This window comes from Palaemon carinicauda, chromosome 19 (assembly GCF_036898095.1).
Source record: "Palaemon carinicauda isolate YSFRI2023 chromosome 19, ASM3689809v2, whole genome shotgun sequence".
Taxonomy (NCBI): Eukaryota; Metazoa; Arthropoda; class Malacostraca; order Decapoda; family Palaemonidae; genus Palaemon; species Palaemon carinicauda.
In genome coordinates, this window is record NC_090743.1 from 77,074,211 (window position 1) to 77,096,261 (window position 22,051).

The window sequence follows — 22,051 nt, forward strand, 5'->3', positions numbered from 1 at the left end:
CAAGGTCATGTTTTTTTTCTAAGAGCTAAAAATAATGTGGGTAGCAGAAAAGCTCGCCAACTCTATAATTTGAAAGTTGAGGCTGTTACCTAGGTTGCGTGGGTGGTACGCTCTCTCTCTCTCTCTCTCTCTCTCTCTCTCTCTCTCTGAAGCTAATAGACTGAAACGGCAGAGTAGGGCAACCATATGTGAAGGAATTCTAAGAATGACTGCATATTTGTTTTCCAACGGGTAAGGGTGGAACAAGATAGAGGTGATATTTGATCTCTCTCTCTCTCTCTCTCTCTCTCTCTCTCTCTATCAAAAATAACACCAAGTAATCTAATAGAACATAAACTTTTGTAATTTCCAATATCATGAAGGTAAATAGCATTGCGAATTTGCTTACCAGGTGTCTAAATGATTTTGTTTGGCAGAAAAGGAATTTGCCATTGTGTTTGAAGTAAGAGTTGTACTTGGCGGGTGACTTCACTGTCCTAACCCCGTCCCCCCACAATCCTCTCACAATATCAGTCTGTTGAGCAGAATAAAATATCAAGCGAACCCTTTACCGAGAGAGTTTGATTTAGTTCGAATCTTTTTTGGCACTAGTGATTATGAACGTTTGCTTGTTGCTTGAAGAGTTTTCTTGGTTCCTCGCTGTTACTTTTCGCCACAGTCTTGGGTAATAAAAGACTACCGTTAGTAATGAAGGAATAATAAACTCTCCTCCTGTTTCTCTTGCGCGTGAAAGAGTAACGCAGGGGAAGGGGAGACCTGTAAATGTTTATGACAGACACCGACGCCGCTTGGATAGTCGGCGTTTGTTTACTTTTCTTAGCCAGAGTGCGTTCCTCTTCTTCAAAGAATGACGATTTGCAGCCCTTCTTCTTCATGTTCAAAGAATGACGATTTGTAGTTTATCTTTCCTTTTAGTGAAATGACAGAGTTGAACTGATGAAATTTTAGTGTCTTAAAAAGAGAAAATAATAATTTGATTCATTATCTGTACTTTCGTTCCACCAGAATCTAGAAAGCTAAACTCAATAAAAACACCTCAAAATAAGCCACTACCTCATGAAAGGTAAAACTTGGATATAAAAACAGAATCGGAGTTAAATATAAGTAAAATAACTGTAGACGAATATGAAATTTTATGACTTGAATTGATCTCCTTGAAGATGGACGTAGATCTGAAGTCGTACTCGAATACTATGATTAATGATGTTTACTTTTCAATTTCGATTCTTTTTGTTGTGACTTCTATTCAAGTGCACAGTTGATCAATGGGTCGTTAACTTGAAGCATTGTACATTAGAATAAAGATTAAGGGAAATATAAGAGCGAAACAAATGAAACAATGACATTATGAAGCCGGGCTGGTATAAGTTTGAAGAATATGTGAGAAATAAGGAAGAGAATAAAGGATGAAAAATCAAAATCAAACAGGTCGTGTGACAAGGAAAAAGATAAAGCTAACCTGGTGGTATTTAAGGAAATATTAACATAAATTGATAATGATATAAAAACTACACAAAAAAGCATAAAGATATAATGGAGACGGAATTGTAAATGAATGAAGACACAAAAAGTCAAAACCAAACCAAGAAAATGTAATATAAAAAATGAGAGATGGTTTTAGCTAGAGGTGGTTGGCGACTGACGGTGGTAGGAAGAAGAAGAAAAAGAGGGCCCTGCCAAACGTACATCCGGGTTCACGACCTACTCCCTCCTCACCCACAATCCCAACCCTCCCCCTCCCCTCTCTCTCTCTCTCTCTCTCTCTCTCTCTCTCTCTCTCTCTCTCTCTCTCTCTCTCTCTCTCTAATCATTTTTCGCAATGGTAGTATTACTTGGTAATGTAAAACTCTCTTTCTGTGTGTATATATATATATATATATATATATATATATATATATATATATATATATATATATATATATACACACATCTATATATATATATATATATATATATATATAAACCTATCGTTATTGGTTTATCACTTATCTTTATCCCCAATTAATGCGATATTTAATTCCTCTCATTTCTTACTTCCTCATTAATATTCCACTTTGGTTGTTATAAAATATATCCATAAAAACTTGTTGAATAATATCCATTCATTGTAATGTTATATTTCACTCCTCCCAGGACAATTTGCAAATAGAGGACTCTATTGTATTTCTCATGTTCTTTGAATGAGACCTCTCTCTCTCTCTCTCTCTCTCTCTCTCTCTCTCTCTCTCTCTCTCTCTCTCTCTCTCTCTCTCTCTCTCCATATTTTCTTGGGGGTTTTCATTTCTCATCTTTTACTATATGTTATAGTATGTAAAGCCAGATATCTGTTAAAGCCTCGTTTTACCTTTGTATCTTACCGCATGGAGTGTGTGTGAGAGAGAGAGAGAGAAAGAGAGAGAGAGAGAGAGAGAGAGAGAGAGAGAGAGAGAGAGAGAGAGAGATAACATGAACTCCTTTCTAAATGTTGAGGTTTCAAGTTTTTTCCTTAATACGCTACTTCCTTTTTTATCGGTATTACACCATGCATGGGTACAGGGCATCGACTTCCATGTTTTCATCTTCGATGCTTTTTGTCTATTCATTTCTATATATATATATATATATATATATATATATATATATACATATATATGAGAGAGAGAGAGAGAGAGAGAGAGAGAGAGAGAGAGAGAGAGAGAGAGAGAGAGAGAGAGAGAGAATATAATTATAGCCCTTCACTTTTCCTGAAGAGAATATGATTTGTTAAACTCTCTCTCTCTCTCTCTCTCTCTCTCTCTCTCTCTCTCTCTCTCTCTCTCTCTCTCTCAACCTTAACCCACTCCGTCATACCTGAGGCAAAGAAGGCATGTGGCCTTTCTCGTTGTCTTGTGAATGCTCTGTCGGCCATCCGAAACTGTTGGAATAATGTTGAATGTAATAGGCAAAAAGAGGTCCAGGTGAGAGCTAGCTCTCTCTCTCTCTCTCTCTCTCTCTCTCTCTCTCTCTCTCTCTCTCTCTCTCTCTCTTATCATTATTAGCTTTATTTTTATAGGAAATATTTTACATTTGATTTTCCAATATCGTAAAATATAATCTTGAATGATTACAATACTAATCATGGTTTTGATATTACAATTATTTAACAATGAGTTCAATAATGAGTTAAATTTCTTGGTCCGGGTTTGATTCCCTTGCCGACCAGAAGCTATTATCCTAAAGTTGATTCCCTTTTGTGTCTCTGATCCCGAGGTAGAAAGAATCCAAATATTAATAAGTGTATATATATATATATATATATATATATATATATATATATATATATATATATATATATATGGGTAGAAATTAAGACTAAGCTCCATAACACACTCATCGAAGAACCTTAATGTATCTTTGAGCGTATCGACTTCCCAGTACGCGAGCACACAGACACACGAACACACATATATATATGAGGATCGACAAAGGAATGTATATAGGAGCCAAGCTTTATGGAATTAGCCCCAGGCTGCTTCACCTGTGCCGCAGCCCAGCACACCTTGGTCGCTTGGAACCCACAAGGTCGAATTCTCTCTCTCTCTCTCTCTCTCTCTCTCTCTCTCTCTCTCTCTCTCTCTCTCTCTCTCCTTGCTTCTTCATGAGACATGGTTTGCTTGGCTAATACATAGAATTATTTCCCTTGTCGAACATCAGAGTTTATCTTAAAAAACCTTTATTATACTTTGGTTAATTTATAATACCCGGGACTTTCTTCTTCTTCATAGAGAGAGAGAGAGAGAGAGAGAGAGAGAGAGAGAGAGAGAGAGAGAGAGAGGTCTCGTCTTTGTTTTGGGGGTCCAAGCTACAGGTATTCTGGATGGAGTTCTCTGTTCCACACATTCCAAAGTCACAAGACGATCTTCTTTGTCTGGGTAGTAGAACTTCCCTAAGAACTAGTATGGTTTTCTAAATGCATACATACACAAATACATATATGATCTTTACATATCAGTATATGATTATTTATATATATACATACATATGTATATATACATATTTATATCTGTATACTATATATATATATATATATATATATATATATATATATATATATATATATATATATATACATACACACAATTACTGTATATCTTATGAAGGGGTTGCCCTAAAGAAAACTTTCACAAAGATCACTTCCATGTTTATATTATAACCACCAATCGGCTCTATTTGGCACAAAAATCTCTTGCTTCCTATGACTACTTCACACCCATTCCTTTATAGATCTGCATAGCTTCTTCCCTTTTAAGACTCGAATGATACACTCTTCCTAGCAACAGATCTTCCTTTCTCTGTCCGTTTTTATATCCCTACCACCGTCTATTCATCTCATTAAACCGTCTGATTTTTAAAGAGATCGAATAATTTTTTAGCCTTTACTATCTATTTTTCACAACTTTAAACTGTTGACTTAATAGATTCAGTCAATTTTTTTTTTATTCACAATCGTTGTCTATACTTCCATAAAGGAGATTTTGCTATAGAAATATACCTTCAAGCATCCACCTGGACTTCAGTTGAAAATTTAAGTTTCTTAAAATGGGACAATTATCCGGCTTTCCATCATCTAGAAAAACCTTACAAACCCTGGTCAGTCCCCAACCTAACATGTAATCCCACTATTCCTAGTGTCAGTCAATTTTTCCAAAAGGATTGAATCTAAACCACTAGACCCCAGACTTATTGGTATATACAGTATATTCAAAAGTTCAAAGTTGGAGCAAATGTTTTTATATTGACCAGGCTGACATGAGTCTTTTTATAGTTTATATGACTTATCTGTTTTTGATGTTGTTAATAGTTTATATAGGACATATCTGTTTTGACGCTGTTACTGTTTTTAGAATGATATATTGTTAATTTATTCTCATCATTTATTTATTTCCTTATTTCCTTTTCTCACTGGGCTATTTTTCCCAGTTGGAGCCCTTGGGCTTATAGCATCTTGCTTTTCCAACTAGGGTTGTAGCTTGGCTAGTAATAATAATAATAATAATAATAATAATAATAATAATAATAGTCATGTCACTCAGCGGTTTCGTGTTATATGTACCTAGTAGTCACCCGATTATTGAGACTAGTAAATGAGGTGGCACTTGCATAGGGCTAGAAGTCTTATCTCAAAACACGTACTTGTAGGTGGGGGAGAGAGAGAGAGAGTGAGAGAGAGAGAGAGAGAGAGAGAGAGAGAGAGAGAGAGAGAGAGAGAGAGAGGGGGGGGATCATAATGGATAGACATAATAGGAAAGGGAATGAAATTAACAATATGCTCCTTCAAAATAACCTCTCTCTCTCTCTCTGTAATTGAAAAGATACACCACTCAATGTGGTAATTCTTTTACTTACAAAATAAGGAATAATGGAGCAGACTTCCAGGGGATGTAATGAACAGTAACAAAGTAAACGAAGTCAAGATTAAGATAGACAACGCTCTCTGAACATTTTAACTAATTCGTTTTAGCTTAGATCAAATGGAGTCACCGCGAGTCCGCGGATGAACTAAAAGGTTTCTAAGACATTCAACCCCCCCCCTCTCTCTCTCTCTCTCTCTCTCTCTCTCTCTCTCTCTCTCTCTCTCTCTCTCTCTACACAAAGAAAATACTGCTGCCAATGTCTACGTTCTAGACGGGGCATCACGAAGTCAACTAGTAAGGTCACGAGAAAGGTTAAAGAGAGGTCAAGTTCAGATCATACATTTTGATTGGGTTGTAACAGGAACTTATGACCGTGTGAAATATTTCAAGAAGATTTATAGGAAATTGGCATCTAAAGGTCATTCTTGGCAATGTAATACATGATTTTATGAATAAGGCCTATAAACTCTTATGTGGGTGACTAGTTTTTGCAGAAGTAAATAAGTTGAAGGGAAAAGATTAATTCCTATGTATCATGTTCTCTCTCTCTCTCTCTCTCTCTCTCTCTCTCTCTCTCTCTCTCTCTCTCTCTCTCTCTCTCTGATTATAGAAGAGGGAAAGTATGAGTGAACGTTGATCTGAGTTGATATAAATGATCTTGACAAGATTTTACAATCACCCTCTTGTCTCCCGAGAGGTTGTGTAAAAGCTCCTTACATGGTACAAAATACCTTTATAGGGAGCCCCATTTGTAGAGAGAGAGAGAGAGAGAGAGAGAGAGAGAGAGAGAGAGAGAGAGAGAGAGAGAGAGGGGGGGGGGGGGGGGGGGGGCGTGAATTACTGAAAAGAAGAATTTGAATCTCAGACAGAGTTTCCTGAACAGATGGGCTCTCTGATAACTTTCCTCACCCCTCCCTCGCCTCACGATTTTCTCCTCACCAACTTCCACTTCGTGACTCGTGGAGTATAATCCCCCCTTACTACTCCCCCTCCCCCTCTATTCTCACCGTTCCTCAAGATGCCCCAAACTCTCTCTCTTTCTCCATTTCACTCTCTTTCTCTCCATTGTGGTTATGGAAGGTAAGCCTACAGCACCAAATGTATCAAGTGTGGGTATTTTTTAGGCCTTTCTCATGAAATTGTTCTTTATTCATTCATAGATCATACACATTTACAATCTTACAGTTTATAACATATATACATCATAGAATATTTACATAAATAATTTTTTATTTTGCATATAGCGTATTTACAATTGAAATTTTTACTATTTATCTAAATATGTCAGTAGGAACTGATTTCCTTATTTAGACCATAAGGGTTATATATATATATATATATATATATATATATATATATTATATATATATATATATATATATATATATACCGAGAAAGTGTTGTTCTTAATCTGCATTATACTATAAGCCTCCTTCGTCAGAAGGGAATTTAATAAACTTGACAAGAAAAGCTCCATAATCTAACGCAACAAGCAAATGAATATATTGCTGTTAATGAATTTCCCTCTCATCGCCCATTCAACTGAACTACAGCATCTCTGGACTTTGAAGACATTGAATGTAGACCTTTCCCGTGGTGGGGGGGGGGGGGGGGGGGGTTGAGGTGAGGTGAGGTGCAAGAATACGCTGCTTCTTCTTCTTCTACGCATCTCTCCCAGTGAATTGACGTCTTTGTGGAATCAACGCAGTCTGCCTGTGGGTCTGTCTTTTTCTGCTTTGCTGCCGGATAAAATTATTGTGAAGGACGGCAGTGAAGAGAAAGAGATAGATTTCCTGGGACAGTTTTCTTCAGAGGAACTCTTCTCCTGCTGCTGCTCCTGATACTACTTCGGACCTTCGTCAGCTGTATATGTCTTATTATAATCTATATTTAAACTTGAAAATTAGTCGTAACGATTTTATATGGTAATGATGTTTATTGATTATATTTGAATTAGGGTGTTTATTGATTATATTTGAATTAAGGTGTTTATTGATTATATTTTAATTAAGGTGTTTATTAATTATATTTTAATGTGTTTATTGATTATAATTCTATAAAGTATTTTGGCTTTCATAATTCATAGGTGTTTATTTAATACAATTTAATTAAAGTGTTTCGGTGTTTATTTATTATAATTTAAAGAATGTGAAAGGGTTTATTGTTTATAATGAAAGTGTTTATTTATTATAGTTCAATGAAAGTGTTTAGGGATTATAATTTTTTGATAATGATCTTGAAAATGTATATATGATAAATATTACTCTCTTGGTTTCAATAAGCAATCTATATGCAGTATTATTATAAAAAAAAGTAACTGGAAGCATTATGGATAACTTAGATGCATAACAAATGAGCTTTTAGAATTTTAGAATTGTAAAGAAAACTTCCATTTTTTTTCACGACAAATATTAGACAGCTTAATGTCAAAATTTAGGAAACTTAATTGAAAAGCTTCGTATATTCATACACGCACTTGCTCGTATTGTATACAAATGTCTATAATTAACGAAAATAAATTTTAAGATTCTCTTTAAAACTAAACAAATAACAATATGCTTTAGTTATTGTGTAAGAATAACATAATACCTTATTTATTAAAGCAATCTTGCGCATGTTGTTAAACTTGGAAGTGCAAATGTTCAGCTCATAATCCCTCCTATATAATGAAGAGCAAGTGTCTGGATATATATATATATATATATATATATATATATATATATATATATATATATATATATATATATATATATATATACATATATAATATATATATATATATATATATATATATATATATATATATATATATATATATATATATACATAAATTTTCCGGTCACGTCCCTCGCATTGGGGGGAGAGGTGTAGTCATACTCTGGTGAGAAATGGGTGCATGTGCATGTGTATGTATATCTATCTAAATATTTAGCCGTCATACGAGTTGATTTATAATAAAAAAACGAGAATGCCGAATTTTGCCAGATTAGTTAAGCGATCGATTTCCCTACGTAATCGACTGAAGTCGTTTTATTTGCATAACAATCCGTAGTAAGCGGTCTTTTGAGGAGATGTCTGGCCAGAGAGTGAATAAGATGGTAATGAAGTTCCCCCGGCTTTCGGTGCATTAGAATACAAAGCATTCGGAGCAACAGTGCAACAGGTGGTACGAAGTATAATGAGTCGGTCGTGCTGCCAGCTGCACGATAGTGATGTTTAATTAGCCTTTGTAGAATTTATTCTAAATTCTTCTAGTTCCTGTTGATATGTTGTGCTTTGCATACGCGTGGTCTAGTGTTTGTAAGATAGTTTCATGCGGTTTGTGATTTAATAATATCCATTCCTTTCAGTTAAAAAATCAAGGTTTGGAAAAATTGTGGATAAAAAATAAATTGTTCTTCCTAACTCGTCAGAATATTGAAATTCGTATAATTACATTTTTCAATTTGCATATTATTCGATTTCAATGCATCCAAAAAAAACTCGGGTCTTCCATAACAGACCAAGATATGTTTTTTTTTTTTTTTTTTTTTTTTTTTTTTTTTTTTTTTTTTTAATAGGTGCTTAACATGAACGAATACGCCCAGCACGTATTTTGATTTATGATAATTTAACAATCAACGAATCGACCCTTTGCTACGATAAATAAAGTCATTAGAAATATATCGATTTCCGTCTCTCTCTCTCTCTCTCTCTCTCTCTCTCTCTCTCTCTCTCTCTCTCTCTCTCTCTCTCTCTCTTTTCTCACGATTCTGGAACCCAGCAAAAGACCGGCTCAAAGTACCGGTGCTTAAGTGGCTGTCTGTCTGACTGTGGTTATTTCACCGCAAATCCGGTACATCATACCCCGGTACACTGTACCTGCAACTGTCAACTGACTTTCAACCAACGGGGCTGCGTTCACACGTACATTTGCCCTATACAATTATTTGTGTCAAGTAACCGGTTTGTTCATTAGAGCACAACAGATGTTGATGATTTATGGTAGACAACTTTAATTCGTTTCTATACTATTTTGATTGAAATATGCGGTCTTTTGAGAAGTTATTTTGTGACACACACAAACACACACACACACACACACACATTATATATATATATATATATATATATATATATATATGTGTGTGTGTGTGTGTGTGTGTAAATTAAGTTATCTTTCTCTCTCGAATGATAAAAAATTAAATAAAACAACAGCCACACCAATAATTTATACAAATTCATGGTAAATGCCACACTAATTCTGTCAAACAGATTCTTTGTAATCGATATTCGTGGTTAAGTCTGGAATTTATTCCTTAAAAAGGCACATAATATCTAGAAAAAGAGGAATGTGTTGTCACAACTTTAGTTTCAAAAGGAAAAATTCGTCACCTAAGTGTTGTTACATCTTCGCGTCACCTAAGTGTTGTTAAAACTTGGGTTCAGAAAAATATTAACATTTCCTCCAGAAATAAATGAAGTCTTTGCTTATATGATATCAAAGGTATTCGATATAAACAAGATCTGTCTTGTAATATTTACACCCGCACCCTTATTATTATGGTGGGCGCACCCCGCAAGGTTTAAGATTACTTAATTTGCCCTTCCCACTTTTATCAATATTTTGACCCTGAAGGCTTTAGATGAAATTGCACTTTCTTGTTTACGTTTCCACTTGGGTCCTCTTTTTCAACTACAAGCTTATGCAACATCGAATGTTTGTAATTCGTTTAGCATGCGAGATGAAATGAGAGAAATCTACACAATATACTTTGTGCAATATAATATATACGGTTTTTAATTTAGTTATTTTTTAAATTGATTCACAGTTTTTAAATTATTACCAGTTTTTAAAACTGAATCCAGCTAAAATGATTCCCAGATTTTAAACTGATTCCCAGTAAACAACTATTAGATTTATCATAATTGTACTTTATCCAGTATTAAGTTTTGATGACGTCATAAGCTCTGACCTCCATACATGTATGACATGTACAGTATGGATCTCCCCTCCTGGCTTCTTCAGCCCCTTACAGTAAAAGCCCATCCATTCGCAGGTGTCTGACAGGGTATCGCATCGGTGATGCACATAGATGAATAATTAATGAGCTTATTAGCATAGGAAGGGACGCCGAGCCCCATAGCTGGTCCAGAACCCATTCACCCATACTAAGCTCCTTTTCCGTCCACACCCTTTCCTGTGTGAGGAGGAAAGCATTGACGCTACATATCTTTTTGGTGTTCAGCGGGAAATGAATGGGGGAGGGGTGGGATTGCTAGCCTGGCACCATACTGTATGAATGTTTCAAAGGTTTTGTATGGTCGCCCATCCGGATACTAACCAAACAATGTTGCATAGATCCGTTGATCGAATGGCCGGCAAGTGGTCATTCCATTCAAAACGATGCTAATTATGGATAAAACCCTGTACAGTAAGACTTCCACAATATTATGCATCATAAATCTTTACAGAAGATTCATCAGCACTACGTCAAACGCCTCCAAACTCTTGCCTTTTTTGGCACTAAGACCCTTCATTCTCATGTCTTCTAGTCCGTATATCAAACCCTTTCTAGGCCTGAAACACTAAAAAACAACTTCAATCACTGCTCTGGTAAATCCTTCCACCTATGGCAATCTTTTTTCCATTCCACATTCCTCAAATTACTGGCAAAACGTCTATCTGAGCAGCTTCAAACGTTTAATTCTTGCATTGTCCCAAAACGTTCCAAACTTGGCTTCCCCAGGCAACTCTAAAGTCTCTTGTTAATCTTTTGCACACACCTGCTGCCTTTACAACCCCTAATCTACAATTTACTTCTGATCTAACCTTCCCAACATTATATTTACTCTATACTTATACCAAATTTTCACTCTTGCACCAACTATACTGTTATTCATTATTAAACTTTCCTCATTTCCATTTACTAACATTATTCTCCTCTGGCTCATTTAATCTCAATGGGAAGAAGTACTTATAAAGGGAATTTCCCTAAGGGTTTGTGATCTCGAGGTAGAGTGAATTCGATATTAAAAGGTATTTTCGACTTATTAGAATAAATAAAAACCACATTTTAGTGATATGATTATTTTATACTAACTAATATATGTATGCACACACACACACACACACACACACACACACACACACATATATATATATATATATATATATATATATATATATATATATATATATATGTATATATATAATCATAGCTAATCAAACCATCTTCTGAGTCTACTGTATGGTTAAACTCTATATGGATGTTAAATGGATTAATTGTGGTAATCATATTAAAATATAATCAAAATCAACTTTCCATTTTAGATAAAATTAACAACTTGTAAATTAACCTTCTGTTTCTATTTGACTTTATGGTGATATGAAACTAGTATCGTATCTTGACCTTGTTTAGAACGTTGAATAAAACCAGTTGTCCAACCGTGTGAAAGGTTTTAGCAATTAAGGTGGGCCAACAGAAAACGTAGGTACAGAAGAAAAGAAGAGTAAAGTCTACTGAATATGGTCCCCTGATGTAAGGCATGAATTAAAGAAAAACAACGTTTAGGACAATAGATTGTAGATAGTCGTTACTTTTTAGCCAATGTAAGTACTGCTTTTACTCTTAATTTTTTCATATGATTTCTACAATCTTCCCATAGATAATAAAGAGCAACGTGTTTGGGTACACACACACAATATATATATATATATATATATATATATATATATATATATATATATATATATATTTATATATATCTATATATCTATATATATATATATAAAGAGAGAAAGAGAGAGAGAGAGAGAGAGAGAGAGAGAGAGAGAGAGAGAGAGAGAGAGAGAGAGAGAGAGAGAGAGAGAGAGGCATTGTCAGACATATCACTATTCGGCCTCTCTCCATCCCTTGGGTAGGAGGGAGGGAGTAGTCACACCCAGGTGAGAGGTGATACCTCGAGAGATACACTCAGGAACCACAATCTCCCACAAATTGGTGAAACTTCCGTGTTGTTTTGGTGAAACTTCCGTGTTATAATTAGATAAGGGTGAGGGAGTTGGAAGATGTGAATGTGTGCATACCTGTATCTAGATATTTAGCCGTCATTTTGACAGTTGGCATACACTAGTAATGACATAATGATCCGCCGCTGCAAATTAAAGTCTAATATCCAGTTTTGTTTTTTAATTTCAGCCGTGCCATTATGATGTATTTGGCGAACAAGTATGCGACGGAGGCAAACCAATATTTGTACCCAAAGGATCCAGAAGAGAGAGGAAAGGTGGATAGGATGCTTTTTTTCGACATGGGTACCTTATATCACGCAATAAAAGAATATTTCGTAAGTTATCGTAACGTTACTTTCACGTATTTCTTCACTATTTTGGTATTTATGAATTCTTGCTATTTTGGATTCTTCTATTAGTGTTACCATATATAGAGTCCATCTAAATGATAAAACTGACGATTCAGATTTCATTTTGGCATTAGAAAAACATTGGTATTGTGGGTCCTCTACCAGTCTTGCCATTAGATAGCATCTATCCAAATAGCAACATTGACGTTAAAGTTTTTTTAGTAAACAATTACTGGTTTGGGTTCCTCCACTAAGCACTTTGACTGGAAGGCATTGGCATCATATTACTGTCATATTTATAGAAATAAAGTGATGATAATAGGAAGCTATTTCCAAAAGTGTAGCTATATCCTTATGAGCAAAGCATAGCAGTAAATAGCTAACTCTTAGCAGCAATAAATAACCACACCTATTTAAGACTGTTATTGTTTTTCATATTCATCATGAGCAAATGTAAAACAAACGAGAAATGAGAAACAAAACACGACAGAACATGTCAAAATAACGTAGATCAACGAGCAAATAAGAATAAATAATTGAGAGAAGCAGATTAGCTAAAATATCAGAGTGCGGACAGTAGATGGTCGGAAGCATGAGAATTTTAAGTTCAAAGTAAAATAGCTTCTTGCTCTCAACAATTTTCGAAAATTAACCTTTTATTTTAACGCCAACATTACACGAAATACCACATTCAAAATCCTTAAGCATCCAGATGAAGACTTCTGGGTTACTACTTTTGTATGTCAATAGAATTTTATATTATGTATGTTGTTGATCAACAAAAAGATAGGTTCCCTTTAATCACACTTTAACTATTTCAGGCCCCAAAGATCCACCAGGGAATGTCCCCGGAACAAGAGAAGGAAAACCTGCTGAAGACAAGCTTGGACTACCTGGACCAGTTCTTGGAATCGGGAGGCGTCCCTTACCTGTGCGGGGAAAGGATTACCATCGCTGATATCGCTGTCTTGGCATCGATTACAGAGCTCGATGCCTTAGAATATAATTACAAATGCTTTGGCGAAGTTCTCAGATGGTCTCAGAGGATGAAGGTGAGGGCTATGCTGTAGATTTTGTAGAGTATAATTCCTGAGGCTTTTGCTGAAGCTCTCATGTAGTTTTAAAGATTACAATCAAGAATGCAGCTCTAAATGCTTCCTCAAGGTAAGCAGATGTTCACTGAAAATAAAGAAGGATTAGGATTAAAATTATAGTTCTAAATGCTTCCTCAAGGTAAGCAGATAGTCACAAAGAACAGAGAAGGATTAGGAAAAAGAATATAGTTCTAAATGCTACCCCAAGGTAATCAGATGGTCACAGAGAATAGAGAAGGATTACGATTAAGATATAGTTCTAAATGCTACCTCAAGGTAATCAGATGGTCACAGAGAATAGAGAAGGATTATGATTAAAAATATAGTTCTAAATGTTGCCTCAGGGTAAGCAACTGGTCTCAGAGAATAGAGAAGGATTAGGATTAAGAATATAGTTCTAAATGCTACTTCAAGGTAATCAGGTGGTCACAGAGAATAGAGAAGGATTACGATTAAGAATATAGTTCTAAATGCTACTTCAAGGTAATCAGGTGGTCACAGAGAATGGAGAAAGATTATGATTAAGAATATAGTTCTAAATGCTACCCCAAGGTAATCAGATGGTCACAGAGAATAGAGAAGTATTATGATTAAGAGTAAATTTCTAAATGCTACCTCAAGGTAAGCAGCTGGTCAGAGAAAATAGAGAAGGATTATGATTAAGAATAGTTCTAAATGCTGCTTCAAGGTAATTAGATGGTCACAGAGAATAGAGAAGGATTATGAATAAGAATATAGTTACAAATACTACCTCAAGGTAAGCAGATGGTCACTGAGAATAGAGAAGGATTATGATTAAGAATATAGTTCCAAATACTGCCTCAAGGTAAGCAGATAGTCGCTGAGAATAGAGAAGGATTATGATTAAGAATATAGTTCCAAATACTGCCTCAAGGTAAGCAGATAGTCGCTGAGAATAGAGAAGGATTATGATTAAGAATATAGTTCCAAATACTGCCTCAAGGTAAGCAGATAGTCGCTGAGAATAGAGAAGGATTATGATTAAGAATATAGTTCCAAATACTGCCTCAAGGTAAGCAGATGGTCACTGAGAATAGAGAAGAATATACTGTAGTTCCAAATACTGCCTCAAGGTAAGCAGGTGGTTACTGAGAATAGAGAAGTATTATGATTAGGAGTATAGTTCCAAATACTGCTCAAGGTAAGCAGGTGGTTACTGAGAATAGAGAAATATTATGATTAGGAGTATAGTTCCAAATACTGCTCAAGGTAAGCAGGTGGTTACTGAGAATAGAGAAATATTATGATTAGGAGTATAGTTCCAAATACTGCTCAAGGTAAGCAGGTGGTTACTGAGAATAGAGAAATATTATGATTAGGAGTATAGTTCCAAATACTGCTCAAGGTAAGCAGGTGGTTACTGAGAATAGAAAAGTATTATGGTTAGGAGTATAGTTCCAAATACGGCCTCAAGGTAATCAGATGGTCACAGAGAATGGAGATGATGGTAACATTGTTTAAGGAAGGGGTTGAATAAATTACATAAACTATTGACTGATTGGTAATAGTAGGTTTAAAATTCTGCATTAACTGGTATGCACTTCAACTGAAATACACGTTTTTTTAGGTAAACGAGAAAAGGCTGGTAATATTTTTTTGTTTTATCATCAAAATATTGATAAAGAGTAAACACGTTTGCCTTTGATGTATACATATGTTTTTAAACCTTTACAGTCAATCTCTAAACATGCCTCTGTGCTCATAAATATTTGGTCGACATGATGTTAAAATAGCTTATTTCGTTTCTTTTTGTATCTTTTCATTCAATTTCCATGTCATTAAATCATAATTTCTTTCTCTTATATTGTAAATCTTGTCTTCATTAGTATTTGTTTTTCTCCTAACACCTGTAGCATTAGAAGTCATCATCTCATTCAATGATTATGACTCCTTGTGAGCTAGGGATGTGGGGGGGGGGGTTAAGGGGGTTATAGGTCTACCTCCTGAATCATCAGCAGCCATTGCTTAGCCCTCTATTGTCCAAGCCTGATGGAGAGGGTCTTGGGTGCTAATTATATGTATATACTTTCCACTTTGTAAGGATAGAAGAGACTCCAGCTATTGTAACCAGCTTTTCTTAGGTAGCGACTTTTAAATCTTTTATTTATCTTTCAGGAAAATTTCCCTCACTACAAAGATTGCTGCCTAGAAGGTGTTGAGATGACCAAAGCCAGAGTAAAGCAGCTGGAAGACGACCTCAAGAAACAGATGGAGAAGGAACGTAAAGCCTCGATCACTAAGAAATAGATTGTGAAGAATTCTAAAGAATGTTTATAATAATTTCATTCTTTTGACCATTGTCTCTCTCTCTCTCTCTCTCTCTCTCTCTCTCTCTCTCTCTCTCTCTCTCTCTCTCTCTCTCTCTCTCTCTCTCATTTTATACACATGTACGTATGTATATATTTGTATACATACATTATATAAGGCCACTGTGTACTTATGCACGTATGTATGTATAGATAGACGTTATACAGTATGTATACACATGTACGTATATATGCAATATAATATATTGCCTCTATGTTCACATCCATTTAAATGCATTATATATGAAATTGACAAAGTAAAATTTATAAACAAACTAAAACTTTTTGTGATAAATATGAAGAGACAAAGAGAACTTTAGTTGTAAGCATCAGGAAACTGGATAAAAAAAGTTTGAGTTATATGACTGAAAACTATCAATCAATCACTTGAGTTTAAACTCAAAAAGATGATGTCATTTTTGATAGAGAAACTTACTGTTAAGATTTATATTTTATTCATATTGTTAAAATGTTGTATTGTATTCCTGTTTCCTTTCTTTTGGAAAATGCAAATAATACTGCCACCTTATTAACTGTACTGCATCATTTATCGAACGAAAGACTTCTATGAATTGTTTAGATATATAGAAATAAGATGTTCTATGGTCTCACTGTTTTTGACGAGTATTTATAATATAGACTGAAAACCGGAAGGCTAAGACATGATATTTAATCATATATATATATATATATATATATATATATATATATATATATATATATATATATATATCTAAACACATTTTAGCTATTTTAGGATATCGTTATTTGTTATAATACCATATTACATATAACAAAGACCTGGAATTTTTTAAATTATGGCACGTGCATCCCATTAATTATGATCTTTGTGTATATATATATATATATATATATATATATATATATATGTATACAATGCACCCAATCCTTTGGTTCAGACACAGTATCGCAAATGTATGTTACATAAGAATATGTTATGTTATTTCCATTTAAAAGACAAGACTGTATCTTCCAAGGTGACTGAAATTTTATAAATGAATGGGGTCCTTGTTGTGAGTTCATTTTCCGAGCCAAATTAGTTGAGTTAGTAAGATCCTTGAAAGCTAACCAAAAAGATCCTTTAAACCTACCCATTAAAAGAAAGCCATTATATTTTTACAATTCCTTGACAGAGGCACATCCACTCAAAAAGGCAGGGATATCAAAATGTCTTCCACAGTGATATACTAATTTTCCAGGAAATTTAATTTTTCTGGAAACTTGATTTTCTAGGAAGCTTTACTTTCCAGGGAGCTTAATTTTCTGGGAGCTTAATTTTCTGGGAACCTTGATGTTCTAGGATACTTGATTTTTCCAAGAAATTTTTGTGGAATCATGATTTTCCAGGAAACTTGATTTTTCAGGAGTTTAATTTTCTAGGACACTTGATGTTTTGGGAAATTTACTTTTCCAAGAGGCTTAATTTTCCAGGAAGCTTAATTTTCCACGAGACTTTATTTTCCAAGAAACCTTATTTTCCCAGACATAATTTTCCATTAGACTTTATTTGCCAAGAAACTTGATTTTCCCAGACTTTATTTTTCATGAGACTTAACTTTCCAGGAAATTTTCACAGACTTAATTTTTCATGCGACTTACTGTAACTTTCCAGGAAACTTGATTGCCCGGGAGACTTAATTTTTCAAGAAACTTAATTTTCTAGGAATTTTGATTTTCCAGGAAACTTTCTAAACTTGAATTTACGGATATTATCAGTCTGGCTGATGATAATGGGTTTCAAAGCGATCTGCCATAGGAACACATCCCTACAAAAATTGGGGATATCAAAATGGCCTCCTTAATATTTAACTTATATGACATTGATTTTATTTTTATTTTTTTCCAAATATAGGGATAATATCTCAGGGATATATTCAGATTATAACCCAAGATTCCAAATCATCTCCCATAAATTCATATCTGTTTGTGAGGAATAGTTATTAAATATCATATTAGTCAATGGAGAGAAACAATTAGGATGGGTCATGTGGATATTATTCCCTTCAGACAATTTAAGTATTAAGTATCGTAAGTATTTGTAACCAGAAGATTCTTATATGGAATTTGAGTTGATATGTTAAGGCTTCAAAAGGATGGACATATTTATGGTTTTTTAGTCATGCACTGTTTAATAGGAATATTTGTTTTGTAGCATAATTCCATTGAGTCTCAAATTGGGTAAAGTAATTTTGTAATTGTAATCTTGATTTATATTTCATATCTGTAATACTATAAAGCAATACAGTGGACTGTACTTAGATAACAATTTTGTTAAAATTATTTGTCAATTTTTGAGTTATGTATATGAAAATTTTCATTCTTACTTTTATATATATCAAGCTTGTCTTTTTTGGTACACTAAAAATAATTTTACTTATATAACATTTCATGTTTCTACACTAGAAATAATCTGGTATACATATTTCCCCCCAAATTAAATTTAGAGACTCTTGGGTTATTTGTATAAAGAAAAAGTGAAAGGGATATTTTTTGTACAACGGACAGTTAGTAATCACCCCCATAATTTTGACAGTGTCCTTAAGGTTGTAATTTGTGCTAAACATCTCCTGGCACAATTATTTTACATTTTGTACTTATAGACTTCAAATACAGTTTTTTGTTCGTATGCTTCTATTTACGTTTACTTGCAATGTCGCTTCAGTGTTTTGATGTGTTTATGCCTTTACATTGTTTGCAAAAGTGTGGTTGTTACTCAAAGAACACGTAGGTTTCCAGATTGTGACACAGTCATATGCAAAACAATGGTCTCCTACTAATGGGAACTGGTGAGATTTTCATTTTATTTAGTGATTATTAGTCCAGCTTAACATCTTCATAATGGTCATCCTGTAATCAGTATTTGTAAATATTCTCAATTCATATGACTGCTTTGGTTTGGCATCTAGAAGGGAGAATATTGAAATGCTGACATGAAAAGCAAATTTATTAAGCCACTATATATAATAGTTTATATAATGATTCACCAAAATAAGGATATTAATATTTATTGTTTCTTAAAGATTTTTAAACTGAAATTTAGTTGGTTATGTATTAAGTTTTATAAAGTTGTTTACCATTGTTCAATTTCACGTTGTTTTATGTATAATGAGTCTCATGAAGTTATAAACGTGACGGTACCTTTGATAATTTTATTTTCTCATATTTTATATTCTGAGAGTTTCTTGGTTAAATCATATGCCGCCCACGTTTGCAGTACTTAATGACCCATATCTGTCCAGTGGTGTTGCTTCTTCATTATGTAATTTGCAGAAGTATTATTGGCTCCAATGTATGTGTTTTTGAACCATGCTAATTCTTTTGCATATTTATGATTTATGCAGATATAACTTAAGCAAATTTTTGGAGTTATAGGTTAGTCAGACACTGATGCTTTTTATGTAAAAGTGTGAAACAAAGTAGGATTCCCATATAAATAAAAAAGAAAAAGGAGACAAAGATATTGTATGAAAAGAGCCCTTAGTCCTCTTAAAAAAAGTCCATAAACTCCATTGTTTCTTTTATGTTACTTTTATATGGATATTCTACTCCACTGTGTACTGTTATTACAGTTATGTGTGAAATAAAGTTTATTGTATTCTGATTGGTAATTATTATTTGCGATGTCTTGCATATATCATGGGTACGATAGATAATGTTTGCGTATAGTTGAGAAGTTTTGACAGTTTAGTAAGCAACTTGCTTTAGAGTATGTCCATCAAAGTAAGGATTGTTGAAACGTATAATATGGTGTCTTGGATGCTTAGAATTCATTTAGCTTAAGTCCCTGGAATCCTTTGCATGTTTACTTTGGTGCAATTGGGTGGATTTTTCTGTTTATATCAATTTCCTGTCTGTGTGAATGGAAAAAGATTAATTACCTGGGTTTGGGATTCTGAATTAAAGCCTAGAATAGTTGTTGGTGAGGGATTATCATATTTTTATCTTCAAGGAAAAAACTATTCTCGCGCCTGAGGCTTGGTCCTGGATTATAAGGGACTGCCAGTTCTTAACATCCAACCACTCATCCAATATCATATATGTGAAGTTATTTGAATTCACCTGATGCTCCGAGTTCCATCAGACAAATTTAGATTATTCTTAGGTAACCCTGTACTCTGTGGCTACCACTTTAGTGGCAGGGTGGAGAATGGGGGAGGGGGGCCGGTAATACTGGAGAAGGTACCGTCTCGAATAACTTACATTTTCTTACCTGTTCCAATGCTAGGTGGTTGGGCCAAAGTTTAATAAATTAAGACCAAACTAACTAAAGTATAACTGGCCACCATAAAGATTTCTTGACAAAAACAAATGGCTTATTTGTAACAAGACAGTCTTCTAGCCATCCTACTGATTCAAGCTTCAAAGTGCTTGGACTTAGGAGGAATATTTTTCATAAAACACTATCAATTAAGGGTTTCAATTTTTTTCAATTATAAGGATAAAATCCCTTTTCATATACTGTATTATGACTGTAGATGTGTATAGATGCTCTCTAGTTTTTTTTTTTTTTTTTGGTAGTCAACCTTCAGAGAAAAGTCTCAAGCATACAAGGAAAGAAAGATCCACCTAAAATTACTTATCTCCATTAAGGTGTTCCCCATCAGACAAAAACACCACTTAGGTCATTCATGGAAATATTAAGATGGGTGGTTGTCCCGTGCCCTTGCCAGTGGTGAGAAATATAGAGCCATTATGAGAAACGCTTGATATAAATACAAAATGTACAGCTGTTAAAACAAACTATTTTCACTGTATGAGTTACTCAACGAGTTCAATGATGAAAATGTACTAGAAAATATAGAAATTGCGTTATTATGCGCACTATGCTTAGTGATGTGGACTTAGGACTCCTGAAGCTCCATGAAACAAGATCTGGAGCTTGGTTCAAAGGATCAAGATGAAATCCTATTTATCAGATGTTTCCACTCGTACATGTGTTGACACAAACTCGTGCGTGATCATATAACACCCCTTGATCCTGAACTCCGTAGAGCGAAAATTTTCTGTAAAGTGATGATTGTACCTAGGTATGCAGCTCTTTCCAAATGCATTGTCTGACTACTACAAGTTCATGCGCAGTAATAAGTTTCGTCAAACCTGGCACAACAACGTCTGATATTGCCTCAGTTCTGCCCTTGTCTCCACCATTACCAGTCAATCAACAAGGCACCTCCGAAGTAATATTTTGTTTGTATTTCGTGGCCCAATAAACAAGCTGAAAAAAAGAGCTTGAAACTAACTTGCACTCCCGTCCCATACAAAGTGAAGGCATATCCTCACCTTTCTGTGGATGTGGATAAGAAAGTATACATCCTGGAGGTCTTTTATCCTTTAAGATGGCTCATCTCAAGGACTCCAATGTTTCCATCCTGGAGGAAATCTAATGAGCAAACTTATTCAATGGGTTGAGGTTGACGACTGACGTTCATCCTGTAAAAGCCCAGTGATCTGTCCAATATCTCTGCAGTCACGTTTACTGTCAAATCATCAGAGGTGCTGCTGTATGCTTGCCTCCATTTTGGTATATCTAAAGACATGTCCAAACAACTGGAGCGTACCTTACTTATTTCTGCGTAACCACTTTATGAGGGGACTTTTCCTTAGACCTTACCATTTTCGTCCTTAAAATGACAACAGTTGACCTGTTTGTGGAATCCTTATGTTGGAGGTGGAAGAATATGAAACTCTTAAATTCTTGCTTGCTGTCTCTAGCATTATACAAGGAATTGTCCTGTCCACTGACTGATGACTAACTTTAATATTCAAAACTGTTTGCCCCCTGGAATTGGTCTAAGGACATAAAAGCTCATAGTGGTCCTTAACCATACCACCCATCTTCTTATCAACATATTTAATAAGAGATAAAAGACCATGCGAATGTGTATTTTGATGC

General features: G+C 34.6%; 1 protein-coding gene across 7 annotated transcripts in view; it reads left to right on the forward strand.

Moving 5' to 3' along the window:
* LOC137658688 (glutathione S-transferase 1-like) overlaps window positions 1-19,759 on the forward strand; it is a 459,350-nt gene extending 439,591 nt beyond the window's left edge. For all 7 annotated transcript variants that reach the window (XM_068393672.1, XM_068393671.1, XM_068393676.1 and 4 more), the window contains 3 exons: window positions 12,554-12,701; window positions 13,538-13,768; window positions 15,947-19,759. In XM_068393672.1, coding sequence (XP_068249773.1) covers window positions 12,554-12,701; window positions 13,538-13,768; window positions 15,947-16,078 — 511 coding nt within the window. In that variant the 3' untranslated portion in view covers window positions 16,079-19,759. The remainder of the gene's footprint in view (window positions 1-12,553; window positions 12,702-13,537; window positions 13,769-15,946) is intronic.
* The last annotated feature ends 2,292 nt before the right edge of the window (window positions 19,760-22,051 follow it).